General features: G+C 46.3%; 1 protein-coding gene across 3 annotated transcripts in view; it reads right to left on the reverse strand.

Annotated features, from left to right (window-relative positions):
* E2f3 (E2F transcription factor 3) overlaps positions 1-10660 on the reverse strand; it is a 73580-nt gene extending 62920 nt beyond the window's left edge. Inside the window, exon 1 of one of the 3 annotated variants that reach the window (XM_032884394.1) lies at positions 9826-10660. In XM_032884394.1, the coding sequence (XP_032740285.1) occupies positions 9826-10626 (801 nt within the window). In that variant the 5' untranslated portion in view covers positions 10627-10660. Of the gene's footprint in view, positions 1-8665; positions 9005-9825 lie in introns of those variants that run through there. The other 2 variants (XM_032884393.1, XM_032884395.1) reach the window with 2 other exon arrangements.
* Between the last annotated feature and the right edge of the window lie 14930 nt (positions 10661-25590).

The following is a 25590-nucleotide window of genomic DNA, read 5'->3' on the forward strand; positions in this document are numbered from 1 at the left end:
AGAGCAACGGAACAGAAAGCCTACAGTTAGACTAAACCACTCAGAGCAGGGCATCCAGTCAGTGTTGGTGCCTGGACACAGCAAACTTTCCCGCTTTGACCTCCCACACTTAGATCCTCAGTCATTTAGCAAACTCCTTGTACCACCTTTGGGTTTTATATGTGATGTGTGTATTCGTGTGGCTGTACATGTATGAGCGTGTGCATGCAGAAGCCAAAAGAATTCAGCGGGCGTCTTTCTAGACTACTTTTCACCTATCATTTCTTTCCTTCCCCTCCTCTTCCTCCTCCTCCTCTTCTTTCAGACAGAACCTCACTGGTATGGACAGAGTAGGCAGGAAGATCTTTGGGTCTGTTGTTCTCTAAAATAAAAGATGATGGACTGAGCATCAAATACAAGGTTCTCGCCCGCTGAAGAAACTTTCTTAGTGACTGCCTACACATTTCACAAGATCAGGTGCTATGATCCCAACTCAGGTTAGGGATGGATTGGGAAATCTTTACCTAGCTCAAATGCTAAAGGCTGATCTTACTACAGGTTGTATATCCCTAATCTGAGAATCTGAAAGACTTTAAGAACCTGAAACATCATAAAATTGGTGTCCTGCACAAAACTATTAGAAACAACGTGTAAAATGACCTTAAATCTGTGTCGACAGCACCAATTACCTGGCATTTAGACCCACTCCTAAGAGCACTGCCATTAGTTATGTGCAAATAGCAAACAACCGGCACCCTGGCAGCAGGGTGTTTTCCACCAGCTCACACTTCCGAGGAGGCACCAGATAGGGTCAGCCTTGACTATGTAGTTAGGGGAACCACTGGCCTAAGCAGCAAGTGGCTGTCTTAAAGTCCCAAATCAAAACACTCCTCATCCCCAGCACTTTGAATGAAGGTTACTTAACCTGCATCAGGTAAAACGCTAACTTTTTTCCTTTTGGGCGGGTATTTTGGCTTCCTACCACCTGCTTTGCCCAGTGCAAGGCCACAGAGGATAAAAAGGAAGTAAGCTGAGACCCTGGGAACAGTCTCTGTAAGTTTAAGTTTGGTTGTCCCACTTACTCTCAGGGTCCTAAGCCAGCCCTAACCCCGGCAGCCTGTGTGGAACAAGTCCTCCTGTGTGGAACGGTACTAACATCCACTTTATAGGTTGCTATGCAGCCTCTGTGCTAAGGCGAGGAAGGCACTTAGTCTAGTGCCCTCAATACCCACGGGCACTCCATAAACACTGGCTATTATTATCAGCCCAGAGACCATCGACTGCCGAGTGGCGGCCCTTAAGCCAAATCTGGCCTAGAGACCTATTTCGTTTGGCCCTCATACTTTCCTCTTCAATCAATCCAACATTTAAAAACTGGTAGACATGTTTAGATTAGATTGGATGTCTGGCAACACGCAAAAATACCCTGGCCTCTGGCTTACACAGTCCAAGACCCGGAACCTAGGCACCCTCTGATAACACCCACTTTCTCTACAAGAACAGGTCTGTCCCACTTTCCCCTTCTCCCAATTCTCCCAATTCGCCCCTCACTGTGCCTGTTCACGAAAGCAACAACCCCTGTTCTAGACCAAATCTACTAACATACCCAACTGATGTATCCCCCAACTAGTGGCCCTCATGATAACTGATCGCCTGCTGCCCCACTGTGGGTTCAAGTCTCATAGGGAAACTGTATGGCACATTAAAGAGGCCAGCTCGCTCTGTCCACCTAGCCGGTGGTGGACAGCACATACTGACATGGTCTGGCATTAAAACACACACACACACACACATCTGTGTCTTGTGTCTTACCCTCAGAGATCGCTAGTCTGGGTAGGGCCCAGGTATCTGTATATTTGTCCTAGGAGATACTTTTTTTTTTTTTAAAGCTATGTTCTCATGTAGCCTGGGTGGCCCTGAACTTAATATACAGCCCAAGTTTTTATCTTCCTGCGTCCACTTCCCAAATGCGGGAAGTAAAGGTATGTACCACCCAAGCCAGGTGGAGTCTAGTGACCCCCATTCTCTCCTGTGGTACTTCCTGTCTGCATCGTACATAGGACCAGATGAGTCTTGTTTCTTTTCCAACTCTTGTTTAATCCTGCTTACAGATCACTTGTGTTTAAAGCTTGTCTCCCCAAACAGAAAGTGAACTCAACAGAGGGCGTATCCCACCTCATCCTTCTGTCCTATCCAGCAGAGCTAACGGGGTGCCAAGCACATCGAAGGCATCTCCTCAAATTGTTCGTTCTACAATCAGAAAGGCCTTGCAAAGAGCACATGGAGAACCAGCTACACCACTCTCTGGCCAGGATGGTTGGTAAAAGGCCAAACCCAAAACACTACGGATATAAGGGAGTCTATGATGTACCAGAAAAAGCCCGAAGTCACAGAAGCCTTGGACCCAAGGCTTGAACTTTCTTCAGGTGACCCTAGAAGGACTGATGAGAATGAGGCGGGGAAAACACAGCAGGAATAGTCAAATCGAGATTTCACAATGCCCCCTCACCAGGGAGCCAGCTGCAAGTCTGAGGGACTTGCAAGAGGCAGATGAGCAGCCGTGAACTGTGGAACCGAGAGGAATGTAGTCACTCAGATCTGTGATCTCAGTGCTGGGGAGGACCAGGAGTTGCAACCAGCTGTAGCTAGATTAAGAACTGGAGGCCAGCTTGGGCTTCATGAGACCATCTCAAGAACAAAACCAGAGAAAATGAGGGGGGAAAAAAAGGCTCAGTGGGAGCTCAGTGGCCTCTAGTGAGCAAGACATGTTCCTGGCCCTAACATACATACCCAAGGCGCCTCCAAGTTAGGGCTTAGCATCCAATTTCTGAACCAGTCTTAAACTCTGGCTTACTGTACAGACATGAAATTATGTTAACAGTGCAATTTGCATTCCTCGAGCCGTTTCACGAACATGTTCCACCAGAGAAATAAAGGTTTTATTCATAGCACTAGGACTGCTGATTGCACCATGACAATAAAAAACTTATTCTTCTGTTTCTTTCCCGAGTCAATGGGTAGCTTAGAAAGAGGTAACAAAGACCAGGGGTCCAAGGACGGCACTATGACATCCATTCCAGGACATAGGAGCCCCCTCCCAGTCAACCACTCTCAGTGAAAAAAACCAAGACACAAAATACAATGGCAAGAGAGATGGCCTGGCACCTCTAGCACATCTGTGGGACACTGGCTTAAGTGCCTCCCAGACATCAACTCCTTTCACCTTCTACCTCGCTTGTGAGAACCTCACCCCCAGCAAGATGAGAAATGAAGAGGGCAGTAGAGCTTCTGCCCAAGTCATACACCTGGCAGGTGAGGCAGAAAAGGAACCCAGAACACTTCAGCCTCCATCCCTTAACTTTCTACCCTGCTGTCTCTCGCTCTGCCTTTCAGGTGAGTGTGGCTTCTATAGTCAAGCCACCATCTCTGGACAGTGAGGCCGAATTCGAAGGGCAGACGTGATGGTGTAAGTAAGACTGGAGGGCCCTGCTCTGTCTTTTCCCAAAGCCCCAGTGCCCGGCACACAGACCCTGTGTTCACCGCCTCCGCCTGAATCCATACAACAGGCTCCTGTGGCTAGAACAGGATGGATCCGTTCTCAGCAATCACTCAGGAGCACGGGAGAAGAGCCGTAAGTTTCTCCAGGGCTGACTGGCAAGAAATGGCAGGGAAGGAAGGCCAAGGGCATTCACCTCCTCCAGCCATCAAATGTGCTTCCAGAGGAACTCAGCCTTACTGATAAGGGGACTCTCATCAATGGCTACTCATGGCTCCCAGGAAGTCAGCCCTTACACACACAGGGGACCGTCCTGGCTGGTGCACTACAGATAAACAGACACCCCTGTCCCAGGGCAGGCTGTGAGCTGCAACCATGTTGGATTATGTTTCACGTTCCGGCTTCAGAGCTTGAAGCAATTCTATTTTTAAGCTTTCTCGGTTCCACAAGTAAAATAAGACCATTTTAAGGCAACGAGCTCTGGTGTTAGACAACTCCGTCTGAAAGAGTTAACTGATCGGCAGCTTTGACACACCAGAGATCTTCCTGGTGTTAACCACAGAGGAAGAGCCTCTTGGTCAATGGTGTAACTCAAAGGCCCAGGGAACCCTGCAAACCGTGCCTGTCACTCAGGATGTAGATGGTTCAAGACAACGCTTCCCCCAGGGTCCCTCTCTCAAGAAAGTTACAAAAGTCCTTTTAGGCTGTTGTTGATTAAGTAAAATTGTCTCTCAGGGTACCAGAAATGTCACATCCAAAGAATAATTGAAAATTCAAATATCAGACCAAGCTTTGAAAAACACTAGTAGCACTATATAGGGAACCTGTCATCTTTTTCCATTTAAAAGTCCTTTCCACTGAGTGTCTAAGTAGCCTTGATTTCGAAGTGTCTCTGGGGCAGTGTAACCACGTCTGATGGAAACTTAAAACGCAGTCCGCACACCTAAGCCTCCCATGTAGGGCATATAAGGCAGTTAGGCCTCTCCTCACAAAAAGAGGTTCTAAGAGGGCAAGAATCTCCAATTTCAGTTTTGGCTGGCTGTGGGGGAGCTGTTGACTTGTGACCTCGGCTGGGTAACTGCAGTGGGCCTGTAAATGTCTTACCTGCAAAAGAAGCAGGTTGGATAGGAAAACTTTTACGAACCCCCATGTTATTATTCTAAGACCAACAGACTTATCAAGTATCGAATATGCTAACCTGAATTACTGTCGTCAGGTTAAGAGGACTGTTGCATGGGTTCCAAATAACCTGGCCATTAGTTCCATCCCCTGCATTCTACCTGCTTTCTTCTCCCTGCTTATGCCTCAAGCTGACACAGCTCCTGCTTTACAGGACAAAGCACCAACTGCAGCCCGGTCACCTGTGAAGTCAAGTTCACGGGGGCCTTTGGATTCCATCCTGGCTTTACCACGTCCTCAAAGTCGCAGATGACTGTGGCCACAAGACTAACTCCCATTAAGGTGAGCAGGGTAGAGAAACATTCTTACAACTTACATGCTTAAAGGCAATGTTTAAAGCAAAAGCAGGAGATGAAAATAAATCAAACGCCTCCTCCACTGGAAAGCCAGATAAATAATCCCGCGGTAATAATCCCACCCCCACCTTGCTGGTCTCCTGCATACAGCTTTCTGACGCTGTATGCAGTACCAGAACCTCTTCTCTGTGCAAGATCATTTTCCCAGTCGTTCTTGGAAGGCAGACAGGATGGGGAGGTGAAAGGCCCTCCATCAGTGGTTTCCTATACATATTACTTCGCTCTTTATCTGGTCTTCTTAGTCCCATATTGGATGGGAGCTCCTTAGCAACTGCTAACACAATCCCTGAAACACTACTTAAAGCTACTCACAACCATGAGAGTGTGCATCAAACCACACACTTCCTACTCACAACCATGAGAGTGTGCATCAAACCACACACTTCCTATCTCAGAGAACACGGGGATGGGGGTGGAGAGAATTGGAATCTTTCCTTCTTGCACTATTCAGGTAATCTCAGAGACTGTGAGGGACTCAGCAAACCAAGTAAATGATTTCCACCCACCCTGACTTAATTATTATTAAAAAGTAGATGAGTAAAAAGAATAGGAGTTGATTAGCTTGAGACACTACTAACAGCCTGACATATGGACTATGTATAAGTCAGGGTAAGCTGGAAAAAAAGCCAATTGGAAAGGGATTAAAGGTGCGTGTGTGCGTTCACTAGAGATAACAGTATCAGAAAAGTTAAGGAGAAACTACTGCTTATTCCTAAGACACCCCCCTCCAACTATCCTCCCTCCCTCCCTCCCTCTCGCCTTTCACTTCCAGGTGTTGGTATTTATTGCTAATCCCAGAGTATATTCTTTTTCCAAGTTAACTTTACACAGCACACTGTTAAAACCCAGACTCTGTCCTTCCAAGTATTACACGAGGTGGTGATATTTAGAAAAATACACACACACACACACACACACACACACACACACACACACACACACACACAAAATACCGTTTCCTGTTCTCAAGTTTGGGTGCTCTGGCTCAGTTAAGGGTGCTTTTGTTCCCAAGCATGATTAGGGTGGCAACCTCAGTACTGATTATAGGGGAGCTATTTGTACTGCCCACGCCTGGGCACTGCATTATATTAAAACTTCCATTTTGGGGTATGGGGTGACTAAAAATTCTCTCCCTGCTTCAACTTGGCATCAAGCGTACGTCTCGGTGGAAGCGAGCTTATTGCATACAGAACCACAGGAACCCACAGTTTTCCTCTTCAAAGTTGTTGTGGGAAAGAGACCCTGCTGAAAGAGCACCCCTGGTCCTCCAATCTCAGAGGAGATTCCCAGGCACCGAGGTTCTCTGAAGGACCAGCAGGTTGCTATGGCTGGATTAAATTAAATCTGACATGACAGGCTGCCTCTTGCACTGGCAGATTCTCAATTTTCTGGAAAAATGAAATTACCTATCACTTTAGAAAACTTATGATCATTCTGCTCATTTGGTAAACAAAGGGACGGCACCTATGTAGTCTCTGAGTTACAAAAATACTTGATTTATACATACGGATTTTATGGGGCAGCTACCATTTGCCAGGCCTTGAGCTAAGTATTTACATTTATTACCGTATGACTTTTTAATGTTCCAGTTAGCATTATTGTCCTACCTTACAGAATGAACCATTTGGGCAGATAAAGCTATTTGTCTAATAGGAGATGACTTGTGAACAAAGACAGGCGGCTATACAGTCCCCAAGAAGGCAAGTCACTCGCTCTGTCAAGCTCTTAGATGCTCCGGAGACAGAACTTGAAAAGTAGACCCAGATGGGTCTAGAATTCTGGTCCCCTGAAGAACTCTTCTTGAACATAGTATGTTTAGTCTTCTATGCCTTCCCAGTTCACGCCATATGCCTTCCCAACCTTTAAGGAAAAACCATCAACAGAGTTCTAAAACACGTGGCAATGCATGTCTTTAATCTCAGAACTTGGTCACTTGAGTCAAGAAGACCAGGAGTTCAAGGTTATAAAAGACCCCCCCCCCGAAAAAAAAACCCAAAATCAAATAAATTGCAAGATTTAACTGGAAGCTTTCAGAAACACTGACAAGAAAAATAAATAAATAAGTCAGCATTGCCTCCAACGCTTAGGACTTTGTATGCACTTGGGAGATAAACTGCGCACCCCTCCCAGAAGATACAGCTCTGAACGCGTAGATTAACCAGTGACTCGGCATACATTACAATCTTATGTAGAACTACTTCTGAATATGTGTAAGAAGCATTAATGTTCCTATAATGAACCATTATTTTCGAATATACAAATTCAAAACCATCTATATTCCTGGAATAACAACTTCATGGCAAGAAGGATAATAAAAGTTTAGAAATAACTTGGAAGATGGTGAAGGCAATATTTTTATACTTTAAATACTTAACTACATATAATGAACTACATATAAATTTGGTGAGACAGTCTTGCTAAGCTGGTCCAATGAATAATCTAAGATTTTTTTTTTAAAGGAGCAATTTAGTAGCCTCACAATTTCCTACTATCCAAAATAACTTTCCCTGCAAATCTGAATCTAATCCAAGAAGTGTGTCAATAGCTAGTTGTTTCAGCTTATTTATGATATAGGAACCGGGTGCGTAGGGGAAATAGGCTTATTGTATGGCCAAGCATGTTTAATCAAGTCCATAAAAGTATGAACTGCTAATGAAAGCATGGACTATCCTGTGCCTGAGAATCTAGCACACTGGATACTGTATACAGTGCAAGCAGGTACTGTACTCGGCTTCCCCCCTGCTGGCAGACCCTAGTCACTAAAAGGATGAGCCTCTTTGACTGGGACTGTATCTATCACACATCCCTAGTAAGTATCTCTAGGATGGAAGGGACTCAAGATCCAACCCAGGGAAAAATTATAAACAGAAAGGAAATTTTTAAAAATTAATTCTTTCTCTACCCACCCCATTTCCCAAAGTCCTATATATGTGTACAGACTTTCTTAAGAGATCCCAGCAAAACACTGATTGTGCAAAAACACACACACATCTAGACCTAGGACTAGGTGAGGTCCTCGACTGGTATTATCATGCAACCATAGGTATCTGAGTCCGGGTGGGTTCTAGCCTGGTCGGAGCCAAGCCTCAACACGAGGGTGAAGACAGAAGGCATGGAGGAAGGAATGCAGGAGAGAAAGGAAGAGGGGGAGACCTCGGGGCCACACTTCTTTCTAGTAGCAACAAAAAGGGAAGCCGCATACTGACCTAAATCATCTCTCAAAGGCGCTTTATAAATTACAGGGACAAAGGGAGGGGGTGGCGGGTGGCCTGGGAACCCCACAGACACCCTACCCTCTGACCCGCCCCCTCCCCCTCCAGCACAAGGGAAGCAAGACAGAAAGCAGCTCAACTCGGCCACGGGCGTGAAGCCCTCATCTGGGTTTCAATTGCCCATCCATCCACCCCCCAAAAGAAACACACGTAAACACTATACCCACCCCGGGGGCGGCTACTCCCGCCCCGGGGCTCCTAGAAGCCGAGGCCGGGGATTTACTTAGTTAGATTTTTCTTGCTTACTCATTTCCCTCAAGCACCCAACCCCCCGTTCCCACTCCAAAACCCCGCTCGGTCGCCTACCCTCCGGCTCCGGCCCCCCGGGGATCCGGGGTCCCCGCGGCGGTGGCTCGGGCCCCCGCGCGGTCCGGGTCACTAACCTGCTGCTGTAAGGGCATTTCCGAAAGCAGCCTGGCTCCGGGGGAGGTGGGGGGCCGGCTGGAGAGGGGGCCCGAGGCCGAGTGGAGCGGCGGCGCCGGGCGAGGGCGGGCGCCGTGGGGGGGGTGGGGACGGGAGAGGGAGGGTGGCGGTGCCGGGTGCGAGGGCGCCGGGACCGTCCCAGGCCTGGGAGCCGGCGAGCAGGAGGAAGTGGGTGCCCCCTCTCCCCCTCCAGCGCCCCCTCCCGCCGGCGCCTCCTCCCCAGTCACAGGCGCGTCCTCCGCGCACGTGTGCGAAACGTCACCGGCGGGTCCCGGAGAGAAGGGACAGATCCTGGCGGCGGGACGGGAACCCGGCTGCCCCCGCCCTCCGTCGCCGGGGGGCGGGGAGGGGGACAGGGCGGGGAAGGAAGGGGCAAGGGGAGAGGCGGGTCAAGGGCAGGCCCGGGGCCCGGTGAGCAAGGCCCCAGCGCTCCGGCCACGCGGGCGCCGCCGCTGCCACCGCGGAGATGCGCCCAGGCCGGAGCACCCGCCCGCCCGCCCCTTGTCGCAGACAGCGCGAGCTCTGGTCCACCGGGGCTCTCAGCTCCACCTCCCCCACAGCGATACCCGTCCACCTCCCAGATCCCCTTTGTTGCCGGGAGCTAGGTCCCCAAAGGTGCCAGGCACTGGCGCCCCTGAGCTCGGAGCACGCCTGCGGGACCCCCGGCCGCCCAGGGGCAGCAGAGGCAGAAGACAGGCTTGCACGCCTCGGGTCCCCCGGTTTACATCCTCTGGGGTCCCCCACTCTCCAGTGCACTACTCCCTCCCCCACCCCCTTCTCCATCCGGGGCGTGACCCCTTCCTACGCCCGAGAAAGAGGAAGCTTCGAGTTGCAAGGGAGGGGAGAGTGGGGGTAGGGAAAAGTGCAGGAAAAGAAGGGGGGGCGCGAAAAGTTTTGGAGTGTTGGATGTGGCTCGCAAAGAGGGACTCCCCACCGCCCCGCGCGCCTGCCCAAGCCCCCACGTCCTCCCAACGTCCGCAGGGAAGCACCCCGAGTCTAACAATAAGCACACGCTGGAGGGACAGCAACGAGGCCCACGATGCTCAGCCTCGCGCTCCCGCGCCACCGCTCCCGGGAGCCCGCCTCCCACCTGGGCTAGGGACAGTGAGGAGGGTATTACCGGTGGGCCACCGCCGCCGCCGCGTCCTGCTGCTGGTGGCTGCTGTAGCAGCCCGGCTCTGCTGGAGGGTCCTTGTGGCGTGGTGTAGAGGAGGTTGCTGGCGGCCGGCTCCGTGCCGGGGACACTGGGGAGAAGGGGGCCGGCGGCCAGGGCGCCGCTTTGGAGGGAGGTGGCACAGGACGTGGTGGAAGGGTTCGTGGTGAGGATCTGGATGTACGTGCCCGGGGCGGCGGCGGCGGCGAAGCCGGGGCTGGCTAGCAGTGCCCTTTTGTCCATGGAGGCTGCAGCGGCGGCGGCGACGACAGCCGCCCCCTCCCCACCCCCGGCGGTCACCAGGTACTGCTCCAGGGCGGGCTGGATCCCCTTTCTCATCTCTCGCTCCTGCTCTTTTTTAGTGTTACGATATATTAACGTATTGCTTTCAATTTCTTTATTATTTGCAGCCGGAGTTTCCAAGTCTCTCCTTCTCGCCTCCCCTCCCGGCGCTTCCGAACCCTCTCTCTCTCTTTTCTTTTTATTTTTCCGCACCGCACAGGCCCCGGGGGCCAAAAATAATCGGGGGTCTGGAGAGAGGAGGGTCCCGGCCGCACGGATATCAGACCCCGAGGAGGGATGGAGGCGTCGGGGGCAGCCGATGCAACGGATTGCGAGGCGGCGGCGGCAGCCCGGGTGCTGCGGCCGGCAGCTGAAAAATGGCTCCAGGAAGCTGCTGCTGACAATGAATGAAGGGATACGGTTTACGCGCCAAGGTCCTCCCGCGAAACTCAGATTTCCCGCCGGCTTTTCAAACCATATTTGCATATCTCCGCCCCTCAACCCGCCGAGGACTGTTCCCACAGTCCATTGGATCGCTGTCGCCTTACTTCGGTACCAATCCTGGAGTGAGGTCGCCACTGGCTGTTTTCCATTGGCTGCCATGCACCATGGTTACCGGGGTGACCTAGGCTTTATTTGCATAGGGAAATCTGATTGGGTGGAAGCATAGCAGGCTTCTTAGGAGGTGGGGCAAAGTCCTACTCTCCCACGGAAAGCCACGCCCATCACAGGCCCCTCCCTCGCTCCTACCCGCGGGGCTGGCTCTGATGACCTGGGCAGGGACTCTGCCTCGCAGACTCAGTGTGGATCTAGTCTGGAGCGCAAGTTTCGGTTTTGGAGATTGTCAAGGTGACACCCTCAGGGACTTTGTTTCCTTTAACCAATCAGGGTAGTAAATGAAGAACTGGTAGAAATTCTCCCAAATATGTGTCAAAGGCAAGTTGGACCCGGCCTGGCAGGTGGAAAACTGAGCCCTTTAAATCCTAGGTTTCTTCCTTCCTGAAATCCAACCAATGACGTGAGAGCGGATCCGGAGGCCGAGGCTGATAGACAGAAGCATGTGGGCAGACAGAACCGTGGGGGTAGAAGGTTCAGCTGACGCGACTGCAGGCACACTTTAGTTCATATTCCAGATCATTCCTGGCAGCTTCATGATTAGCCCGAATTCGGTTTAAGTAAAAATTAACTCTTTGTTCAGTGAACTCTTGATACAAGTATAGGTTTGAGTCTAACAAACACCCTCTCTGGCCCAGAAACAATCAGGGGAGTTAATCAGGGCTAACCTAGAACTGATCCGCGGGTTTTTAATCCGCCATGCAGTAATCCAAAGAAGTACAGGCTTTTATGGTGACGTGGGACTTCCAGTGAAAGCTGCCTGCACTCGGCTCTTTACATCCTGAGACTCCAGGAAATTCTTCAGCAAACAGCAAACACTACAACCCAATCCTAACCCAATATATTTTAAAAGAAAGAAAAAATGTATGCACATTTATGTATATATGTAAATGAGAAGATGTCAAGGAAAATGAAATAGTTGTCGAACTGGCTTCTATATTAAAGTGAATACTCATGGATCTTTAAAATGAGGATTGTGGGGCTGGAGAAACGGATCAGTTAGTAAAATGCTTACTTGCATAAGCGAGAGGACCTAAATTTGATCCCCAACACTCACATTTAAAAAGTTAGGCATGACTGCAGGTATCACTAATCCCAGAACGGGGAGATGGAGACCTGAAAATCCTTGGGGCTTGCTGGTCAGCAGTGAAGCTAGTCGGTAAATTCCAGACTCATTGAGCTACCCTATTCTGAAAACTAAGGTAGAGAGCTATTGAGGAAAACATCTGAGGTTGACCTCTGACCTGTATGTGCACATGTATACACAAGCTTGTGCACTCACATGTACACATACACTTGTACATGCACAAGAAAAGTATTTAAGACTGAGGAGGAAGGTGAGGAACGATGTAGACCAGATTTTCATTTAGTAGCTGAGAACTGTGGGAAACAGCTGTTAAGATATATGGTTCTGGGGTTAGGGATTTAGCTCAGTGGTAGAGCGCTTGCCTAGGAAGCGCAAGGCCCTGGGTTCGGTCCCCAGCTCCGGAAAAAAAAAAAAAAAACAAGATATATGGTTCTACCTCAGGCACATTATAATTTTTAAATGTAGGGTATTTGGTGGGGTGCTCAGTGGATGATGAGGCTTGCATTACACAGAGTCCTTTCACCTGAGTATCATTTATTATTATTGTTGTTGCTATTATTATTATTATTATTATTATTATTATTATTATTATTATTATTATTAGTTTACCCAAGCTCACATTCAAACCCTATATGAAGCCTAACAATTTGGGTCAGTTCAGGTTAGGACCATTTAATATTTCAGTCCTATTACCATCTCTGGAATTAAAAATACTGTTAAGGGGCTGGAGAGATGGCTCAGTGGTTAAGAGCACTGACTGCTTTTCCAGAGGTTCTGAGTTCAAATCCCAGCAACTACATGGTGGCTCCCAACCATCTTTAGTGAGATCTGATGCCCCTCTTCTGGTGTGTCTGAACACAGCTACAGTATACTTATGTATAATAAATAAATAAATAAATAAATAAATAAATAAATCTTTTTAAAAAAAAATACTGTTAAGCTTCATGCCAGGCTTGGAAGCACTTTGGTTTTGCATTCAAATTGGTTGAAGAGCCATAGAATTTGTACATTTGAAGATTGGTGGCCAGTAATATTATTGGCTGTGTTTGTAGAGTCGGTAAGGTGAAATTCAGAAGGCACACATGCCTGGTTGAGTAAGAGGGAGGAGAACCACTTCTTTAATCTTATAACTGTCGCTTTGCATTGTGGATCACTGTGGAGAAAGCTAATACTGTAAGCTAGGACACTGGCAGCTGCGTGATATTCCTGTAGGGAGGTTACTGTAGGGGGAGGGGTGTTGCAACATGTCATCAGAGAGCTGCATCCGACATTACAGACAATACCAGATTTCCGTCTTTGCAAACTTGAGCTCCCCATAGGTGACCAGCAGTAAGGTAAGTAGGGCATAACCCTGGGAGCTGAGAAAAAAGTCTGATTGGTAAGTCACTGGGACCTGTGTTCGGACCCTAGAATCCATGAGTCCTTGGTGAGAGTCAGCACATTTTAGTACATTTGCACTTAGGGGTCAGTATAATCTGGGTTTCTGTTCTGGCTCTGCCACCTCTTCTCTCTCTCTCTCTCTCTCTCTCTCTCTGTCTCTATATGTCACAGTCTTTCTTTAGCAGAGAAATGGTTCAGCTGGTCAAAGTACACTCGTTGCCAAGAGCTACAACTTAGAGTTTGATCCCCAGAACCCATGTGGGGGAAAAAAGGTTGACTCCCCAAAGTTGTCCTCTGTGTCTCCACCCTACATACCGCGTGTTATTTTTTATTATTGTGTTGGGGGAGGTGAGTGATGCATGTGAGTGTTGACAGAGTGTATGCACACCACAAGGATGTAGAGTCCAGAGGACACATGCGTGGACTCAGTTCTCTCCTTCCACCTTGATTGGGATTGAATGCAGCTCAGCAGGCTTCCGTGCCAAGCACTGCTTCCTGTTGTACCATCTCACCTGTCCTGGCGTCCATCCTGGCTCACCTGTTTTCTCATATGGTAAATGGAACTTCATATTCTAGAACTCGAGCTGCAAGGTGGTGCTGAAAAGAGGCCATAGCACATGTGCAGTGTTCTGGGAGCATAGCAGCTGTGCAGTCGGCGGTAGCTACTTAGGAGGCTACTAATTCACATGAGCATGCTTCGTAATTCCTTGTAGGCCAGCCTGATGCCCCAGCCTCTAACCTTCTGAGAGCCTTCAATGTCCTCCTGTTAGTGCAGCTTAGTGATTTTATCCAACTGAAAGTACCACCGTGTTCTGTAGTATAGGGACAGAGGGTTCTGACTCAGAAATGAGGGTTATGCATAAAGTCACCTCTGCTGTTCATTCCACGCCAGCCTCCTCCTTGGTTAGTGGCCCGCTTCTGAACCCTCGCCACCTCCTCTTGAACATGCTTTTCCGTAATGCTTTTCCATAATGCTTGAGCCTGACTGCTTTGCCACCAACCATCCCCTCTCACTTACTCTGACACCTAGCTAGTTTTCTTAGAATTGGCCTATGTAACTGATGGAGCAGGACCCTCCAAAGATAGGCCTAGGCCTACCTTATACTCATTGGGGCCTATGATTGTGACACTATCTAAGGAAAGACAGTCTTTTCAGATGTTACTAGGGTGGTGTTTGCCACATCCTAGATATATAGTTTTTGTCTTTTCTTTTGTCTTGAAAAGATTATGGCCAAAGAAATGTTTCCGTGGCTCCAGGTACACTTTGATTCTTAGAACCAACACAGGAGAAGGAGATCTCAATATGTGACCATTCTGGGTTATCCTGGAGCGTCCCTAAATCCAGCAGTAAGTATCCTTCCTCAGTAGACACATCTAGACACAGAGACAAAGCTCTGAAGACAGTTGAGCACGGAGTTGCAGTCAAGGCAACTGACAGCCACTAGAAACGGAAGAAGCAAGGGGGAAATCTCTAAACCTAGAGGGGGCAGGGCCCTGTCAACAACTCGAATTTGGACTTTTGACCTCTAGCCCTGTGCTAGAATACACTTTTATTGAGCTGTCCACTTTGTGGTGATTTGTACGACACCTTGGGAAAGAAATCCAGCCTGTTATCCTACCTACCCAGCCTTTCAAACCTCTAAGCTCCCACTCACGTTATAGGTCTCCTGCCAGCGTATCATTCCGTATTGAACCCCAGTGATGCTAACTGTGGTCTTATAGACTCTGGAGAGGAGTTGTCGAGTATACTCTGCTTAACGATGGAGATCTGGAACATGCGTGGATGCTGGCACCTGCAGAGTCAGAAGAGAATACTGGACCCTTTGGAGCTGGAGTTACAGGCAGTTGTGAGCCATTGTGGCATGGGTTCTGGGGCTCTTACCCCAGGTCTCTGCAAGAGCAGCAGGCATTTGTAACCACTGAGCCATCTCTTAAGCCCAGCCAATAACTTTTTATCCTTGGTCCTATACCTAAATACTTTAGGGTTTGTAATTTCCCTCGAAATTACTGGGAGCTTTGGATTCCCCTTCCTGTACACACTTACATTTATACACACATATATGTTTATATATGGATATATATACACATATGTATATGTATGTGTATGTATATATCTGAATACAATGTAAACATGCTATCTGTAGCCATACAAAATTGACATGTCTAAAAATGTCCATTTTTCAATTTAGAGATAAAGTTATGTCAGCACCTGTGAGTCATGCCCCCCAAAACATTATGAATTCAATAGTTGTATGAAACTTCACTATTGACCCCTCAGATGGAAAAATCACAACTTTTGGGTGAGTAAGGAAGGCTCATCAGCACAGCAAAGGTTTAGACTGTGCCTTACACAGTTTAATTGCCACATCAGATTTAGAATATACAGGATTAAATTTTAGCATCTGGAATGGACCAATTTCATAGTTTAGGGGTCTTCCTTGACAGTTCAATTAGTGGCCCATGAAGAAATGACATTCTGTTTTAGCTTCCTGGTTTGGAAGAAAGAGAGGCGTGTATGTCCTTAAGGCATTGCCACGTCAAACACTGATAACAAAATGTCTCAGTGCGTAGCCTACCTAGAACGCTGACCGCTTCATCATTGAAGATCTGTATATTCATCAGCATAAGCTCTTCGGGCAGGAAGATTCTTGCTGGCTATGGGCAGGGCCTCTTTAAATATCTCCAGGATGTGCTTCTGACACACAGCACTGCCCTCAGTTGCTTCTTAGGAATCTAGCTCTCGGGTTGGAATCCAGAAATCTGCATTTGTCAGCAGGATAATTTTGAATCATATAACCTACAGAATGTACTTTGATAAACACTACCATACAAACATGGGTGACCTGGCAGCAATCTCTCTGCATTAAAAAATTGTTCTTTTTTCTGGTGGGGGGGTAACTGTAACATAGAAAACTCCCTCGTATATAGCATTTGTGATTCAACTGCTAGCACGGTGAGCATGATTCTATTTAGACTGTAGTGTGAATGAGAATCTTTTTTTTTTTTTTTTTTTTACTTAGGTTCTTGCTCAGCTAACAAGTGTGATTCAGACAAAATATGCTGGGGTGGGTAAGAAAGGGGACCATCTGAAAGGGGTGTGCTTCCTTGCCTTTCTGAAACACACTTCCGCCATGTTGTAAAATACATGAGGAAAAACATCAAAATAAATGTGTGCCTCAGTGGGTCATTAAGGGAGGACACCTTGTCATTTTCACCCAGGTCTAGAAGTAGAACTTTGCCTGAGCCCCTGAGGCCTGAGTCATGTGCTCCACCCGGAGCATGGCTCTCCCTCCTAGCAGAAGGAACCCTGGGCCTGATGTATAGAGCCTCATTGCCATGTCGTGGAGTCCATTTTCACTGGAATACCTGAGAAAAACAACTGAGAGGAAGACAGTATTTTGGATCATGGTAGTTTTAGTACAGGTTAACCAGATCCAACGGCTTAGGGCTGGCTGAGATAGAAGGATATGGTGAAGGGTAGTTAGTTACCTCATGACAGTCAGGAAGCAATAGAAAGGGGCTAGAAACAAGATATAAAGCCCTCGTAGTCCATTCACCTTTCAAGCCATCGATGGCAACCCATTAATGAAGGTAAACAACCACAAAATCTAGTCTTTTCTCAGCGGAACTCTGCGAGCTGGAGACCAGGCCTTCAACATGTAAGCTGGTGGAGGGCACACTTCTGGGAACCACAGTATACTCTTTTTTTTTTTTTTTTTGACAATGAAAATTTGCTTTAACATTTTCTTTCAGGGAGAAGACACCACATTTCAACCTAAGGAAAACACTTTGCAGTCCAGGTCCTTTATTTCCTTTTTGTCCATTAGGCCATGAATTCGTATGCAATGGGCTCCAGCAGCTCAGGCTCCTTCCCGTTAGTCCTCACAAAGTGGGCTTCTCTGGGTGGTGCAGGCTGGCGCTTCAGCTGAACCCAGGTGCCCTTCTTCTTTGGCTTCCTTCTTTCTTCTGATCGCCTCCTTCACCCATCTAGAAGCTGTTCTGCTTTTCCAGTGCTTGATGCTCAATCCACATTGATCCTCTTGCCAGAATTTTGCCTTAACTTGTTTAAGCAATGATGCCCAATGCATGTTGGGTGGCATTGTAGACTCTTCCGGTTTTGCCGTGGTAACACTTATGGGGCATTCCTTTGTGAACAGTGCCCATTCCCTTGATGTCTACAATATCACCCTTCTTGTAGATTCGCATGTATGTGGCCAAAGGAACGACTCCATGTTTCCTATAAGGTCTAGAGAACACATACCGAGTACCTCCCCTCTTTCCTTTTGTGTTCGTCATTTTGGCGAGTTACTGGAAGATGGCTGCCCCGGCCCACAGTATACTCTTATCTGTTTAACAACAATGTCACTTTGTTTTGAAGGTGTCTTTGAGGCTGATGGTGCTTCACCAATCCCTTTACAAGGTATGCTTTCTATCTTCTTTGAAGAATGTGGTGGGTGGAATGTCGTTTGGCCCTTTTAAAAGATTTCCCTGGGGGTTGGGGGATTTGGCTCAGTGGTAGAGCGCGCTTGCCTAGTGAAGCAAGGCGTCCTGTTCAGTCCCCAGCTCGAAAAAAGAACAAAATAAATAAATAAATAAATAAAATAAATAAATAAATAAATAAATAAATAAATAAAAAAGATTTCTGATTAGGAGCTGGCAGGGTAGGATCTGTGAGCGACATTACTTTTTAATTTTTTGGCCAAACCAAAATCCTAAATTAATCCCCAGAACCTGTAGAAGAGGTGAGAGATGACTCCTGCAAGTTGTTCTCTGATCTCCACACATAATACATATGCACACATATATGCTCAAACCCTTCCACAGTTGAATAAGAATCAAAGCATTCGAAGGGCTCCTTCTTCAGTGCTTCCAGGAACATGGAGACATGATTTCTGAGATTTTTCTGGCTTTACCTTTTCCATTCCCTACATCTATTCTAAACCTTCCAGTCCTCCTCTTGTATCCAGCCTTGACCCATTTTGATTCCACTGTCAGTGGGTTCTCCTCAATCTGGGACCCTACCTTAAAAGGAAATGTCAGTGGTGAGTTTGTGTGTATGTGTGTGTACAAGCGTACATGTATTCCGGCATATGTATATATATATATGCATGCAAGTGTGTATGGATGTGTACATGGATGAATATGCAAGGGGAGTTGTGTAGAGGTCTGTATGTGTATACAGTGCAGGGGCAGTATGCAGTGCATGTATGTGGGGGCAGTGCGTGTATGTGTGTGAGTATGTATGTATATGTGCATGTTTGTATGTTTGCATGTTTTTATATGTGTGCATGTGTGTGTATGTGTCCATGAGTATGTGTGTATTTGTGCATGCCTCTGTGTGTGTGTGCAAGGAAGAGGAGAGAGACAAAGAGACAGAGAAAAATTTTAGTTGTTGGTCCTTAGGTAGGTACCTGTTACCTTGATTTTGAGAAAGAGGCTCTCATTGCCCACATGTAGTCCAGACTGGCTGACCCTCAAGCCCAAGAAGAATACCTTTCTCCCCTGCCCTGTATCACCTGGAATTATAATTATTTGGATGCCACCATGAGTTGGGGGTTGGTCTGCTGCTATGTGTATACAAATGCTAAATTTTGAACCCCAAGATCTGGTTGCCCCCAGAGGAGTGAGTTCTTACATGCACCTGCCTTTGTTGTATAAACCTTGTTCCCCAATTTAAAGCTATTGGTTAAATAAAAGGGGCTACAGCCACTTACTGTGGAGAATAGAGGTAGGCAGGACTTTGGTTACTGAGCTGGGGGCTGGTAGGGACCAAGAGAGAGGGAGGGGGAGGGGAGGAGGAGCAGGAGGAGGAACAGGAAGAGGAACAGGAGGAGAGAGGAGAAGAAAGACTAAGAGAGGAGGAGAAGGAGGCTGCCCTGAGAAGAAGGATCAGTGCATAGGGAAAAGAATGTGTCCTGTGGACAGGCAGATGGAGCAAAAGGACGCCCGGTTGAGATTCAGTGGCAAGTAACTTGGGGATCACAGCTGGGAATTAGTTAGTCTAGCATATAGAAAAGTAGATTAGGGATAATTGCCCAGTAATTGTGCTAAAGCTGATTAAATAAATCCAGAGGACCCAGTCTCCATTATTAGGATTGGTTGGGTCAGATAACAACCAATAGAGTTAATAAATATACATTACAACAGCCATGCCCTCTTTGTGTTTAAATGTAGGTGCTAGGAAAGCAAACTCAGCTGCTTACGCTTGCAAAGCGAGCACTTCATTGAATGAGCCACCTCCCAAGACAACTGGATGTCCATTTTGAGAGAGAGAGGCAGGCTAGATTTCCCCAGATCCTTTAGATCTTCCAGCCACAGTGCCTTAGCCCCACCTGCTGCTGGAGGACAAAACCCTTCTCATCTCTAACCGCTGGCGTCTGGAGGTTGCTACCTGGAGGTTCTCATGTTCTCGGGTTTTTGTGTACTGCCTACGTCTTTGCCCATAGGTGATGCCTGTAGCAGCCGGCAGTTGGCACTCATTCATTGCTCCTTGGGACTCAGGTGGTTTACATTTGAGTTTTGCTCTAACTTTTCCTGTGTATTTTGGGCTCTACTGTCTAGAAGTCATTTCTATTCTTCCACGGTATGGGGGGGTGGGATAAAGAGAGATGGAAGAATGTTGCTATCTATCATCTTCAGATGTAGATTCCCTTTTCTTACGACAGTAGTTCTCAGCCTGTGGGTTGTGACCCCTTTCATAAACCCTTATCTCCAAAAATACCTCCATTACAATTAATAGTGAGCAAAATTACAGTTATGAAGTAGCAACAAAAATAATTTTATGGTTGGGGGGTCACCAGAACATGAGGAACTGTATTAAAGGGTCCCAGCATTAGGAGGGCTGAGAACTGCTGCTGTAAAATATTTATTTTGAACCCACTGACTTGGCTTGTCATTGAGTGATGTCACTTAGGCAGAAGCTCCTACAAGCATTAAAGAAAAGCAGAGTTATGGGCTGTTTTATTTCTAGTGTCTCAGAGAACATGTGCAAAAGAGCTAATGACAACAGGAGTTTCAGCTCATGTGGGCAATGATGGTGTGATTTGTAGGGGAAGGAAGCCTAACACACACCTTTCATATTTGGTTGTGCCTCTTGTGGGCTTTAGATGGAGCACACTGCCAGTAGCATGTCACAAGGGCCCATAAGTAAACAATTACTTTTTCTTTGCTACCTTGGGTTCCTTGACAGTGGCACTCCCTCGTGATGTCTGTTCTACTCCTCTGACCTCCTGGATCCCATCGATGACTTCAAATCTCTTCTGTATTCTCTCCGGGTGCTACTCTTACTCTGAATATTCTCTTCTCGTGGTTAAATGGACACAATGTAATATTTACCATTTCAGCCATTTATAAGTATTCGATTACATACATTCACGATTGTTAACCATACCTTTGTACCCAAACCTTTTCCATCATCCCCTAGCAGAAACTTTGTGCCCACCAAACGATGTGTGACTCACTCCTCTCATTGCTGTGACCAAATACATGAGCTGGAGCGACTTAGGGGAAGAAGGATATATCTGGACTCACGGCTTGAGGGCACAGTCCAACGTGGTGGGAAAGCATGAATGTGGGGGGGCTTTAGACAGCGGCAGCAGCAGCGTGGGGCCGCCTTCTCACATCTCCCGTGGTCCAGAAAGGAGGGATGGAGGAAGAAGTGGGTCTCACCACGGAGCCTCAAAGTCTGCAAGATGGGTATATAGATGTTCAGTCACGTTCCTGCTTCCAGTTCTCTTGGATATACGCTTAGGGGTAGACCTTCTGTAAATATAGTGTTTCTGTGTTTTGCTTTTTGAAGTCCTTCCCAAACGATCTGGTATTTATTTTCAACTTTTAACTACCACTCATGGATTATTGTCAGAGCTTTCTAAAATAGTGAACATGTTCAAAAGTTCGCAGTATCTGATAGGTTAACCCCCTAGCTGTGTGGCTAAGCAAGATAAACAACAGACAGCATGATCAATGGGTCAAGTTTTACGTTTCATTTGGCTTTGGTTTATTAAATTCAAAATTAGACAGGCATACATAGATGAATAAACGATGCAACATACATCTATGAACTGAATTTTTCTACTAATTTATACTTTTAATCTGAGCACTTATTTGAGTCTAAAAACCTCCAGATTGCCAAATCCCAATAATATAATTTTGAAAATTATAATTTTAGAAATTACTTAAAATAACATTTTAAAAATGAAAATTACTTGAGAAATATAAGAACATTACAGGACACTTCATAGGATCCTTTATGTAATAAATTAGTCAATAATGAATCTTTGCAACCATATAACTCAAGAATACTAATGACAGTCATGTGTATATAACAGATACAGGTATTTGAACCATTTGTTCATATGGAAACAGAGTAAGCTACCTAAGAGGATCCCATTCCAGCGGGGTACATGTGCCTGTAATCCCAACATTTAGCAGGTGAGATCAGGAGGATTCGGAGTTCAAGGTTATCTTCAGCTGTATGCACTGTAAATTCAGACCTAGACTGAGGAACATGAGAGCTCATATCAGAAAAGAAAAGTTGTGTCTCTAAGGTTAGAAGTTAGTGTACACCAGATAGACCAAAGCCTACCACACACAGCTGCCCTGAGGAGGAACTTATCAAGAAACTGTATCTTTCACAAATGTAGATGTACAAAAAGACAGTTCTGTAATCATTGAGAACGTTCATATATTTTCACATTCACACAATGTGCTTATATTCAAAGCCAAGGTTATATAGTGTTCTCTCATAGACTCTAATTCATGAAAAATGCATGGAATGGATTAGAACTCTGTGGCGAAGTTTTTATACAATTTACACTTCTAGTATAGGGAATGCTGCTATGATGACGCATACAGAATAGCAAATTTTAAGAGCTGATGCTGGCAATTTGGAATAGTGGGGTGAGAAGGAGGGGAAAATAAAAACTAAAAGAGAAATTCAGCTTATAAGAAAAGGTATTATAGGGGGCAGGCAGTGGCGACACATACCTTTAATTTCAGTGATGAGAAGGCAGAGTCAGGCAGATCTTTGAGTTCGAGACCAGCCTGGTCTACAGAACAAGTTCAAGACAGAGAAACCCCGTCTTGAAATATATAAACAAATAAATAAATCATTATAAGGCTGGGACTACATTGCTTGAAACCCTAGGTTCACTCACCAGTACTAAATTGACCAGGCATTGTCTTACAAACCTACAATCCCAGTACTCAGAAAGTAGCGGTAGGAGTTCAAGAAGTTCAGAGGTATCCAGAGCTACATATTTGAGGCCAAAACTGGGCTACATGAGACCCTGTTTTAAAAAGGAAGAGAATCCTCCTTCTCCTGCTCCCACCAAACAAAGAAAAAACGAATGCTAGATTGTGGCTAATTAATTACATCAGAGGGGGCCTACTGTCACTGTGGGAGTCTTATCTGAAGATGAACCCCTCGTCTTTAAGGAACGGCTCTCCATTGCGCTTCCCTTCTGGGCATACCCACTATTCAGTAGACTGCAAACATCCCTTCCTAAGCCACCTATCTTCTGGGCCACATTTCTAGATGAGATTTAAAGATTCACTCCACCTTACTCGCGCACAAGTCACAGATTTGCTGCAAATAGTAGCAGTGCTAAGAAGACACTGCTGTCTGTCTTCTCATCATGCCCAACATTGATCTTTGAACCTGTCAGTAATCTTGCTGGCTTACTAAAGGCAAATTCAGATTTAATTTCTTAGAAGCTCCTGGTATTTCTTCAGTTAGAAAGAATGCCAATGCAGACACACACGTGAAGCATTTTTTACACTCTAGTTTTCTGCCTCATTGCCAAATAAAGTGGCCAATCCGTTCTCCTGAAAATTTTCCGCATGCATTAGAATAAGCAGGGGAAAAATAATTGTTTTTGGTAACACTTAGAAAGTCACATTATTATAGGTGGTCGTGGTACGCACCAGTAATTTCACCATAAGGCTGAAGCAGAGGATTGTGAATTTGAGGCTATACAGCAGTCTGGTCTATATACCACCAACACTTTGCCTTGTTAAAAATAAAATCCTTGAGAAACCTTGATTGTATCAACTTTCAAATCTACCATTTCAGTTTGGGGACACAATTGAAATCCATTTTATTTTGCAAAGTCCATTAATCCCCAAGTTAATGTTCATAAGATAGCTCACCTTTCTCAGACATAAACAGTCAAATTCTAGAAATTTTTTATTCATCAAAGGCATAAAATGTACATAGTTGTTGTTTTTAAATCAGGAAGGTTAGTTTTGCGAGTCCACCATTTTACCTTGTGAAGAGCACACCACTTTGTCTTTCGCAAGTGGCACATTACTTTTCTATTTTACTGTGACTAAATGCCTGATGAGAAGCAGCCTGAGAGAAAGAGTTCATTGTGGCTCGCAGTTTGAGAAGAGATATCATCTCTCATGGTGGAGGAACCATGGCATTAGATGCATAAGACATCTAGTCACACCGGGTCTTCAGTAGAAAGTGGATAGGCTCGGCAAGGTTGCCCTGCAGTGAAAGCTGCCAGGCCTACCAGGCTGAGTTTAATCCCTGGGCTCCACATGGTGAAAGGAAAGCACACACACACACACACACACACACACACACACACACACACACACACACACACACCACATATGGAAGTTTGAATGAGGATGGTCCCTCTTAGGCTTCTGTGTTTGAATAATGCTTGGACTGTAGTTAGTAGAACTGTTTGGGAAGGATTAGGAGGTATGGCTTTGTTGAAGTAGGTGTGGCCCTGTCATTGGGGATGGGCTTTGAGATTTCCAAAGCCCACACCAGGCCTACTCTCTGTCTATCTCTGTTTGTCTCTGCCTGTCTGTCTGTCTAACTCTCTGTCTCTGTCTGTCTCTGTCTCTCTGTCTCTGTCTCTGTCTCTGTCTCTCTGTCTCTGTCTCTCTGTCTCTGTCTCTCTGTCTCTCTCTCTCTGTCTCTCTCTCTCTCTCTGTCTGTCTCTCTCTCTCTCTCTCTCTCTCTCTCTCTTTGTATGTGAACCAGAATGTTATGCTTACAGCTAATACTCCAGTGTCATGCCAGTTTGCTTCCCACCATGATGATCATGGACCAACCCTTTAAAACTGTAAGAAAGTTCCCACTTAAATACTTTCTCTTAGAAAAGATGCAATGGCCATGAAGTCTCTTCACAGCAATAGGATAGTAACTAAGACAGTACAATCAATCAATCAATCAATCAATCAATTCAAACTCCAAGAGTGGCCTCTAATGACTCACTCCTCCAGCAAGCCTCCACTTCCTAAAGATTCCACAGCCTTCCAAACCAGTGCCACGCTGGAGCCCAAGAGTTCCAACTGTAAGGAACATTTCACGTTCAAGCCATGAGAGGTAAATAGACCCCCACCTCTCCACCAGTAGGAATCACTGAGCATAGTGCAGTATTCAGTGCACATCTGTACCCTCTAGGAGCCTCGACACTCTCAAGTGCCTGGTTCAGAAGGCCACTGGGGGTTTTGTTGTCATTGTTTTCTTTGTTTTATATAAACTTTGCACATTGTGTGAAGGCAGAGAAGTGATACACAAGTGAATAATTTGGCAATAGAGATGCCTTATATTTTTCATGTTTAAGATCTTCAATCGGCTCAATTTGCTTGTATTTGGGGGAAAGTTGTACTCTAAAAGTGTCTTTTAAGTATATGCTGCCTATTTAAAATTCTGGTTATTCATCAGCTGTTGCAAAGAAACACTTTTGTGTTTTCACAGCAGGAAGTGCACTAATCCCTCTCCAGAATTTATCTTTTCCACCCACCCCGCCCCCCAACACACATACTATAGGGAGGGGGAATGTGCAGCACATGGACTTGCAGGCTTTCAGCACTTAGAATTATGACATTTGAGCTTGTGTTCTTTGAGATTGTGACCCAAGCCAGCAGGGAAGACTGCTAGACTGCTTACTGAATGGTGGTCTTTGTTCACCTGGAAAGCTTACCCTATGTTTCTGTCCAGCCAGCTTCAGGAACAGGGAACAAGAAGGCCACCCATTGGGGAGTAGCTATTTGTATCCTGTTGCTGAACAGAGATGGGCAGCTGGGCTACGGTTTGTCATTCTCATACCCTATTAAGCAGATGGGCATACAGAATGCCAGGAGCAGAAAGAGGAGGATTGTGTGTTGATGGAAAGAGGAGGATTGTGTGTTGATGGAAAGAGGAGGATTGTGTGTTGATGGACAGCAAGAATGAGGGAGCCTGAGGAAGAAGAAGGTGAACAGGATTCTTGGGTGCCATCTTCCTTCTGATCGATTTTATCTAGAGTTGTCTTTGTCCTGTGTCCAAATTCATGAGACAGCCACAAGGAACGGATAAAAGCTATTTCTGTAGGTTCCGACCAGTTCAGTTTTAAAATAGAGGG

The sequence above is a fragment of the Rattus rattus genome, chromosome 14 (assembly GCF_011064425.1).
Source record: "Rattus rattus isolate New Zealand chromosome 14, Rrattus_CSIRO_v1, whole genome shotgun sequence".
Taxonomy (NCBI): domain Eukaryota; kingdom Metazoa; phylum Chordata; class Mammalia; order Rodentia; family Muridae; genus Rattus; species Rattus rattus.